Source organism: Limulus polyphemus, unplaced genomic scaffold (genome assembly GCF_000517525.1).
Source record: "Limulus polyphemus unplaced genomic scaffold, Limulus_polyphemus-2.1.2 Scaffold1909, whole genome shotgun sequence".
Lineage (NCBI taxonomy): Eukaryota > Metazoa > Arthropoda > Merostomata > Xiphosura > Limulidae > Limulus > Limulus polyphemus.
The window spans coordinates 69,981-81,255 of NW_013667519.1; the positions used below are offsets into that span (position 1 = coordinate 69,981).

The window sequence follows — 11,275 nt, forward strand, 5'->3', positions numbered from 1 at the left end:
ATCCACATGTGGCACGTTTGATGCAACACAAGAGTATGGAGTTGGGTTGGGAAGTTCTCCCCCACCCACCATATTCTCCAGATATGGCACCATTAGGTTACCATCTTTTTCATTCACTGCAACACCATCTTGATGAGAAAACGTATGCAAATGTGGAAGTTATTAAAGAGGACATCATGTTTTTTTTGCTTCAAAGCCAAGTGATTTCTTTAATCAGGGCATTAACAACCTGATTTTAAGATGGAAAAGAATCATTGATAATAATGGAGATTATTTCATTTAATAAATGTTTTGTTTTTTCATACAAGTTGTTTGATTTTTTTAATCTAAAAAAGTGACATTAATTTCTTGACGACCTAATATTATCAAATTTCATGTAAAACAACTGTGATTTAGACTAAGAAAATAAAGTTTAATTATTATCACTTTTATTTCGGTTACTTACAAATCAGGATTATGGTAAGTATATTATTTGTTTTTATATTAATTATTTTTAATTTTTACTTGAATTAATGTTCATCTCAAGGTACAGCCAGGTAACAGAAAGCTCCAAAACCTTTAAAAAACATTTTTGTACACATAATTTGATAAGTACAACTTAATATAATTCAATCTTATTGTCCAGTTTGATCTAACTTTATATAATATGTTGTTAAACAAAGTATTGTGCTTATTTCTTAAGCAATAAAATTTACTTTTTTGCTGTTGAGTAAAATACTTTTATTACTACATGAAATATAATCTTTTTACCTCCATTTTCAATTTCAGAAAATTTGGTTGAATTCATTTCTAGATAATTTTTACTTAAATCAAACTCTAATTTGAGTTTAAAATAATTTATTTGCTGTTTCAGGTTTGGGAAGCATGCTCCGATGCCACAATCTCTTTCCAGCATACTGGAATGTTGCATGATGTAGCATATATTGTGGAGAATGAAGTGATTTTAGGTGGAGTGATGGAACAGCTGGCCAAAATATCGGATAGAGTGACTGTGTTAAACCATGCAAAAGTTACAGAATATGTCCTTCCTAAACAAGGCGGTATTAATGAGTGGGTAGAGATCAAGCTAGAAAATGGACGGAAGCTAAAAACAAAACTTTTGGTGAGATGACCATGTTATGAATGTGTTAGTATTAACCTGATGAAATAGTGTGAACTTACAGTGACTAAACTAAAGATTTAACTCTTTTTGTATGGCCATGCCAAAGTGTACGTATCATGACCACCTTCATTCAAATCACTTTATTATCAATGTGTCAGTAAACTTGGCGTGGAAATATAGTTTATAATTCAAATCTTTATATTAATTGAGATTTAGCATTTTAATTTTAGAAAGAAGTATTAACACATTTGCTATGGGCTTGGTCTAATTGGCTGAATTTGCGACTCCAAATTGACTTTTATAGTTTCCATACTATAAATTCTTATAATTTTTTTTATATATATTCATGAAATTTTGCAAGCTTTCACTAAACACTAAAAGACTTTTTGTAGACAAAAAATCAGAATTTTGACTAAAAATTTCTCATTAAATATATGGAGTTAAACTATTGATTGCTCCAAGTGCAAAGTGATTTTCATTTTAAGATTAAAAATACTTTTCTTTATCTGAAAATTGTCAAATTTTATTTGAATAATCTCTTGAAAACTCCTAATTAAATTTCAAACGTTCTTTTTTTCAGTAGAACTTTATATTTTGTTACTTTCTTTAACTCTAGGTTAACAAGTTTAACAAGGTTGGTGAATTTGACTGATCTCTTAACCACCATAAAAAAATATGAAGTAAATCTGACTTACCCTTTTTCTTTCTATCATGACTTCAAATTGTAACTTGAAACTACATTTGTCTATTCTAAATAGCTTAAACCATATAACACTATACATTTGTTCCTAGTTAAATTTTATTGTTTTATTGTCCTTTGAACCATGTCTAATTAATAATCCCACCATATAAGCTGTAAATCACATGGTGAATATGTAGCTCATGTTAACCTATCAAAAAGGCACGAGCTGCTTGCAAGTGTACCTCATGAAAAAAAAATTGTTTCTTTATTTTACCTAATCTAAACTTATTTTACTAAAAAGCTTCTAATTTTGACATTTTAGTTAGTTTTATATTAATAAATAAAGATTACAGATGAAAACAATAAATATTGTACTTGCATGTTGTTTTTTGCCATTGACTTTTGATAAAACTTAACCCTACTTTTTTATACTAATGGTACTACTGCTCTAAATAGTTTTTACTTAATTAAATAATGCACCTAAAACATATAAAGAGCAGACAATGTCCTATTAGTATCATAATTTTCTGGCTTTCTAACTATTCAATAAGAGCCGTTAAGAATTCAGCTATGCTCATTGATGTGTTTCCAGTGGGAATGAAGTTTGAACTGGAAGTGAAATAGACAATTCTCTGTACAGAAAACAACATAATATAATATGTCATTTGATAGATTAAAACTTTTGGCTTTTTATTGGTTATAGATAATATAGTATAAAATGTCATTGACAGGTTGGCATGGCAAGTGGGTCTGATTTTCTAGTGTATGGCTCTGTAAGCAAATAAGATTGAAGGCTATAAAAATCATGCTTTGCCTGAGTAATAACAGTATTATATTGAGTAATTTATGTTAAGTTCTGTACTTCTTGGAGGGGTGGTAAATAAATTGGAGAAGAAGGAAGACCTAGAGAGCAAATGTCACAATTCTCATACTAGGGTAGGTTGAGGATTTTTCAGATATTTCCTTAAAATTTAGAAATTAACTTATATAATTTTAAAATTTGATTTATTAACTAAATTTTGATGCCAAGTTTATTCATATACATCGATAATAATATAGTTTAATTAAATTTTGAATGTAACTGTAATGCACACTTTGATCTACCCATTGCAAAAGGGTTAATTAGAAACACAACTTATACATAATCACAAGCAAAAATATAAAATGTGCACCTCCTACTTTCTTGACTTACTTGTATATTTGTATAACCCACTAGATAAGCCCATCCCCTCGCATTCTATCTTTTGATTGCAAATTAACTCTATATTGTTTACGTACATGTTTATAATTAATGGGAGGAGCAGGAGCTTTTCTACAAGAAGCTAATTACCAGTTTTTTAATTTTGGCACTTATGTTACTCACTTGACCAAAGTGTGATTATTATATTGATACTCCAAACAACTAATGGAATTTTTTAAACTTATTTATTACTTAGAAATTTAGATGAAATATAGTAGTTTTTAGACATTCTATTTCAAATGAGTGATATATATTTTTGTTTTCTAAAATGTGTATTTGAAAGCTGCATGAATTCTTTTTAGGATACCCTAATAAACAAAAGGAACTAAGATGTAAAAATTATAAACTTCACAGCTTAACTTATCAAAACTTCAGTAAAATAAAATGTCTAAAATTACTCTAGCTTGACCCAATGTAACACAACACTAAAGGAATCAAATAATAGACTCCCACTGTGATTCATATGGTAAAAATTATTTCACTGAGTACAACTACAAAGGACAGAATAAAACAATAAAGTTTATTTTCTATAATTATTATTTTTTAATTAAGTGCTGCAGTTGAGGCAGGATATGTCCACTTGACATGATGAAGTCCAGGTTTAAAAATATTACTTTGAAGTTCAGATATTCAATATTTTGTTTCTTCTCAGCTCCATTTTTGTACAAGTCAAAACACTATTTCCAAATCTGAAATAATATAATATAATGATATAATAGCTCAATAATTTTAGGGTTTACATATATGTTTTTTAAGGAAAAACAGTTTTATAAACATTTACTATAGTGTTTCCTAACAAAAACCTAATTTTATGAAACATGGGGGACATCTTTATCTTCACGTGTATAAAATATTTATGTAAGCCATATTTAGAAGAATTTAGAAACATCAACATCTTTCACATAAAAGTCAGGCAAAAGCTAAACATTATATATGTGTGCATCCCATGAATACGAGGTTGTGGGGGAACTGAGGGTTTTAATAATGTGATAGTTGATTAAAATAGTTTGTCATTACCTTTATTGTAGTCAAAAGTGTACTAAATAGACAATTTAATTTCTTGATAGTATGAGCTTGATTTAGGTTCAAAATTGAAGAAATGTTTTTATCTTCATTTCCATTCTTAATATAAACTATGGGTGTGGGGAATAGAATAAACAAAACAATATAATATAAGCTTTGAACATTTAAAAGTATACATTAAAGGATAACAAGGGACAAAATCTTGAACACCTCAATCAGATCCCCTCTAACTCTTCTTTTTTCAAGAGAAAACAAGTTCAGAGAGTTTAACCTATCCTCGTATGATAACTTTTCCATCTCAGATATCATCCTAAAAACACTCCTCTGAACCTTCTTCAACAATTCAATGTCCTTTCTGAGGTAAGTGGCCCAAGTCTGAACACAATACTCCAAATGTGGCCTAACCAATGACCTATACAATGACATTATAACCTTTTAAGACTTATATTCAATATAGCAGTAGATACAACCTAAATTTCTATTTGCCCTGTTGCTAGCAACAACACATTGATTGAACAGCTTAAAAAGATTTATCAATCAGAGCACCAAGACTTTTTTCTTCCATAAAACTGTTTAGGTTATTCCCATAAAAATTATACTTCATCTTGTGATATCTTACATGCATTACCTTGCATTTATTGTAATTAAAAGCTATCTGCCATTTATTTGTCTAAATCCAAAGCCTTTTGAAATGCAGTAGCATTATTCTCACAGTCATCTACACCCAAATTTTTAATGTCATCAGCAAATGTAAATAATCTATTGACCATTCTTTCATCTAAATCATTGATTTTAATAAAAAATACCCCACACATGACATTAATCTAGTTTGACTGAACTCAATTTATGACAACCCTTTGCTTTCTTCCATCTAGCCAGTTTTCTATCCAATGATCAGACTTGTCCCATGCACCTACAGAGGTAACATTTTACAAGTCGTTTATGTGACAGTTTATACCACTTATCTACATATGCAGTGACTTCTTTAAAAAATGTTAAAAGATTAGTAAAGCAAGATTTTTCCTAGTGAAACCATGCTGACTATTCAACATCATTTTAAGCTTAGTTAAATGACTTTGCAAAGCATCTTTTATCAGAATTTCAAATACTTTTCCTACTACTGATGTAAGACTAATATGCCTAATGTTACTGGAATACATTTTATCACCTCCCTTGAAAAGAGGAGTAACATTAGCCAACTTACAATATTATGGCACCTACTTTCTATTTAAGGACTTTGAAAAAATAATAGCAAGTTACTCACACATTAAATTATTAACCTCTTTCAAAGCCCTTGGGTGAATATTATCTGGACCATGAGCTTTAACCTTTTCTAGCAAGAATCCCTTTATATCCCTTTCTACTCATGTCACTGAGTTACATTCAAAATTTAATTAACCAACTTAACTAACAATGTAAGTCAATGAAATGAACATTATAATGCATGTTATAATTCGAAATTGTATGTTATTTAAGTTTTAATTTCTTTGTTTCAAAAGAAACCTTTAAAAAAATAACTTAAACTTCAGTTATGTTGTCAAATGACCCACAAGCTATGAAAAATCTGAACTTTTGCACTATCTATCTTGAATCAAATAACCCCAGTCTTGTAGATGTATATTTAGACAATAATGTGTTTACTTGCCCTATTGACATGTATGTTTCAAAGTTCTTCATCTGAGTTCTATTGAAACTAGAGATAAATTTTTCCATCCCCTGACATGTGCCATGCCCACCTTCTATACTATTCCTTGAGCTTTACAAGTCACATGTAGTTACTTGACACACATATATACAGTCATTAGAAAGAGCTCATTTTACAATATAATCCAACAATAGTTATTTTGAAATTGGCACTCAGTTGTCATCCTCATATGGATGTAACTGGGGATAGTATTCTTGGCTGATTTGTCCATAACATTTACAGTTGTTATAGTTAGAGAGACAGTTATATTGCATTTATGTGTTACTTTTATATCTTAGTTAATTATGTATTATTTATGTTTTAAAATGTATAATTGAAAGGTTTAAATATTTTTACAAATTATCTCAAACATTGCCCCAGTTCTCAAGGCTTACAATTTTCCTTGAGTGTAAGATAATTTTGCCAATGGCTTGTGCATCTCTCCCAAAGATACTGTAATTTGCCCTGAGGGTGTCATTGACTTGTGTTGTGATGAACAATAAATGGTAAAGGTCAAGAAGGAAAAATAAAACATAGAAAATTAAGTATATGTGGAAAGGAAAAGATCTGAAATATCACCAAAAGATATTTTAAGATATTCTGCGAAAAATTAAAATGTATGTACGTTTTTCTGTTTCATAATTTTAAACCTTTCGTTACACTGTATGTTGATGATAATATCTACACTACACTTAGTGATACGGTAGAGAAAATGAAAAATAATATATAAACATTTACCTTAAAATAATTTTCATACTCATTAAAGAGGTTATGCAAATAAAACTCAAATTGTAAGATGAAGAGAAGTTTTTTAAATTTAAAATGAAAATCACCTTGCATTTGAGCTATTCAGAGTCTAACTGCAAATAAGTACAATAAATAGATAACATCAAGACACATGGTAGTGTGTTGTGTAGCCAAAACAACCTGCTATAGGACACACTGTGTGCAATTAACAGGAGTGATAGTTTAGCGATTTTCCACTTTTTTGTATCTCGGACTGTGGTAGTCTCCAATCTATCACATATTTTCAGTGGATGTGCTCTACAAGATTCTTTCTTTGCATACCAAATTCCGAGGCAATCCATTAAGAAATACCTGATATATAACATCTTCAATTTTGATTGAGTTTTATTTTACTTTGCACTAGAAGCATGGAAACTTTATTTGATAGAAAAACACACTTAACTTTTAAGGCTTTTTTTTTTTTTTTCAAAATTGGTACACTGATAGATCTTTTCAGTCTATAATTAGGAGTCTCATAAGCTGCATGTGCAAAGTTATACAACAAAAAGTGCTCAAATTTGCAAAAACTTTTGTGCACACCTAGGCAAAAAGTCACGAGCTATCAGTGTAACATTTGTACTACAATTTCACCTAAGAGTAAAAGTGGATCGTTTTTAGTTTTTTGTTGTTCGGATTAAAGACAGCTGATTTAGAACAGCAAAAGTACAAGGTAAAAGGACGTGCAGATACATAAGTATTGGTGAAGTCAAGCAAACTGGATTATCATTTTGTAACTCAAGTTTTCAAAAGAGTCATATGGGTGGATTATTATTATACAGTGCCAACTTTCAAGCACAGATTTGTTAAATTTTATGAAATTATCCTAATTAAATAGATTTTAGCATGACGTGATATTATTTAAGCAATTAACATAAATAAGAATGCTCGATACAACTGTACTGATCGCATGGGGTGATGACAAGAAACTATTAATTTAAATTCCATGGTGTTACTATAAAAGAAGCTATTAACTCTGTTTTAGAGAGGAAAAACTGTTACCATATATTTGAAAGAATCTGGTTGGTTCTTTAAAGTATAGGTCTTTCTGAATAATAGGGTTGTGATTCTAAAGCTAATGGTTACTGTTGAGTATCACTTTTTTACTTGCCATGGTTTGTTGGTGTGTATTGACAAAAAATCATGATATATAATCAAAAATACCTTGGATGTGAAAAAAAGGTGGGGACAAAAAAGGATAGAGTGTGCGACTTAAAGGAATGAAATCACAATTAGCAGCCTAACTGGTAGCTACACTTATAACATTGATAAGAATTTTACAGCAAATATTCATTCATGAGTTAGCTAGTCCATATATTTTATTTTATCCATCTTCATGTCCAAAGTTTTTCATTAGATATTTTTAGTAGAAAGAATTAATTAGAATAAGGTCATTCTTTGTGTACAAGATACTTATAATCCTTAACAAAATCATACCAGTTTTTGTGAGGATATGTTAAGAAATCCCAAAGTTACGATATGTATTGTTCCACATGTAATATTCCCCAGTTATTCCTGCAAATTGTAGGAGACTGTTGCAAAAGATTTTTTCTTAACAAGCTCAGAATTAATGTGATCATTTTGATCACTTGTTTTCATCTAGCAACTGTCCAAATTGAGGAATATTGCTTATATCTTCATTAGTAAGAACTGAAAAAAAAAAATTTAACACATTTGCCACTGCAGCAATTTTAGTGCATGTGCTAAGCCACATTCATTATTGCTAAAGTGACAAAACTTTAGCAACAGTTTGAAACAATCACATAATATAAAGGTATTGACAAATGGAGTAGCCAGCACTGGACCAGTTGACCAGTAATCTTTTACCAATGGTTTTTTTTCATGATGCCCATGATGAAAAGAATGCCAAGTAATTTCTCATTTCAGATGCATCAGTTACAGACTATCACCAATGCATTCTGCTTTTAGTCTTTACACAGTTCAATTTCAAGAACTGTGCAGCAAACCTATTTGTTTCAGTGACCATCATGTTCATAACATCCTCTGTCACAAACAGTTTAAAAATGTCAACTGGAATGGCCTCCAGCAGCAAACCTGCAACCATTTGATGCTGTATAGAGAAATAAATATTAGTTGGACTAACATATGTAACCTGACAGTCTGCCATCCATCATCTGATGGTGGTATTACAGTGTCACTGTTGGTGTCTGGATTTGTAGTGTCAGTTACAGATGAATCAGCTTGGACGTTTTCTTGGTCTGTAAATTTCAGGCCTCTTTCATCATCAATCTCAGAATCACTAGGCTCATAATTACTCTCCCTATCTACATTGTTCTCCTCAAATGATTATGAATCAGATTATTATAAAAATACCAGTAGTTTCACTCAGACTAAAACGTTTGCACAACCCTGTATCTTGTTCCCACACTATACCCTCTCTATTTCTTATTTTTTCTTCATTATTCTGGCACTCTCCACTGTAATTCTAGTTTAAAGTTGGTTTTATAGTTAGCAAACCTGCCCCTACCCTACCTAAATGTAAACCATCCATTCCAGAAAGCTCCCTTTCCCATTGAACTGATTCCACAAATCCAACCAGCCAACCTGCTTTTCCATACTTATTAACTTAAGCTTGATATACAGTCCTTGTGACCTACTTATAATTTCATTCCTGACAGAATTAAGTTATTATTTCTTTGAATACCTTTATCATTGCCTTGTACTTGTTAACTCCTCTGATCTACCCTTCCCTACATCATATTAGTCCCTGTGTGCATTCCAAAGACTATCTCTACTAGCACCTTTCACTATATCACATGCTCTGTCAGTTATATCCTCCATCCTTGACCCCAGATAGCATATCCTCCATATTTACCTCATAGACTATCTTATCTATGTGCCATACTAAAGAATCTCTTATAAAAATAACCTCCTTATGTTTATCATACCCATTCTTATCTGTCCCTTTGGTTATTCTTTCATCCTCTTCACAACCTAAAGGCTAAAATTATTCTTTATTAGAGTTTACTCTTTATAATTAAATCTATTACAACTAGCCCTGTTATTAGTTTCTAATTTCATGAGAATCATTATCAGCCTCTGTATCCTTTGCATGCAAAAGCTTAATTTCCTCTTTAAATCCTGCTGCGATTTTTTGCATTAAACCTTTCTCTTTATCCATAGCCTCTACCCTATTTAGAACAGCTTCCAACTTTTCCTCCAACCTACAAACTTTACAGCTCCAAGTTTCCAAATAAAAACCTAGTCTTTGCAACTGTCACACCTAACAAACTGTGAGTGCTGAACACTTACACTATTCTTAACCATTGTAGCCTGGGAATAAGTAATCAATGCTAAATACAGGTAACCTAATGACAATAGTATTAAGTCTAATGGTAGAGTTAAGTATAATACATTACCTTATCTTCTCACTTAAGTAATTGTTTATCTTTAAAATGTGAAATGACTAATAACTAGTCCTTAGATTATTTTTGCAATAATACGGTTTATTTAACCTGTTTTACAACTTACAAATAACCGAATAAGCTTAGATTTAAGCTAAAGTTATGTTACACTCACTAAATCAAACTGTAGATTAAATAATATTAAACTGTAGATACACATAACACCAAACCCTCTATTAATCAATACCTATACCTTTAAGTTTAATTACCAATTTCAGTACTATAGCTATGATGTAAAACACATTTCTAGTTACATACACTAAATGCTAATATAACAGTTTACTGGAGTTAATTTATCATAGTTCATATTTTTTTATTTTACACGAATATAAACAGTTGCAACTGATATTTATACATTATTTATCAGTAAAATCAACACTAGCAGTCAAAATGTGTTCACTATTTTTACTCTGTGATCTTCAGCATTAAATAAAAGACATTTAGCCAAAATGCTCATCGTTCAATTAATTTTTTTTTTAGTGTTATCCACATAATTTCACATACTGTTGCTTTTTTCCATTCAAGATAGGAGCTGATGGGAAGCGATCACTGGTAAGAAAGACCGTGAATGTGAATTATACAGCTTAGAACTATGGCCAGAAGGCTGTAGAATTTTATTGGATAGTGAACATGATTTCACTAAGGGAAAATGTTGCCTTACAAATCATTTGACATTCATTGAAAAATTTACTGCTTAGGTAGATGTGTAAATTTGGTGTATCTGAATTTTCAGAAAGCATTTGACAAGGTGACACATAAAAGGCATGTAAAAAAAATCTCTATATGTGTTGGGGATATGTTAGCAAATTGTTAGAAGAGTGGCTGAATCGAAAAAAAGCAGGGGGGTTGTTATAAGTGGGGTACCTCAGGGCTCAGTCTTTGGACCTTTGCCTTTTTTTTATTTATAGCAGTGACATAAATGAAGGAATGTTCAATAAATTACTTAATTTTGCAGATGATATTAGGGTTTTGGGTATTGCTAACTGTGAAGAGGATGCTGTTGATTTACAAAAGGATTTAGATCATTTAATCAGTTGGGCAAATATATGGCAGATGTGTTTTAATTACAATAAATACAAGATAATACATATGGGTTATTATAATTTATATTATAAATATAATTTGGATGGAAATAACCTTAACAGTGTCATGAAAGAAAGGGATCTTGGTGTAATAGTTGATCAGTCTCTTAAGCCATCCAAGCAGTGTGCTGTTGCTAGTGGTAGAGCAAATAAGATTTTAGGTTGTATCTACAGAAATATTGAATATAAGTCTAAAGAGGTTATAATTTCATTGTATAGGTCACTGGTTAAGCCGCATTTGGAGTATTGTGTTC

The 11,275-nt window shown here is 30.7% G+C and overlaps 1 protein-coding gene across 1 annotated transcript in view; it reads left to right on the top strand.

Annotated features, from left to right (window-relative positions):
• LOC106465323 (ubiquinone biosynthesis monooxygenase COQ6, mitochondrial-like) overlaps window positions 1–11,275 on the top strand; it is a 62,255-nt gene that overhangs the window by 13,962 nt on the left and 37,018 nt on the right. The window contains exon 5 of the mRNA XM_013925533.2: window positions 854–1,102. Coding sequence (XP_013780987.1) covers window positions 854–1,102 — 249 coding nt within the window. The remainder of the gene's footprint in view (window positions 1–853; window positions 1,103–11,275) is intronic.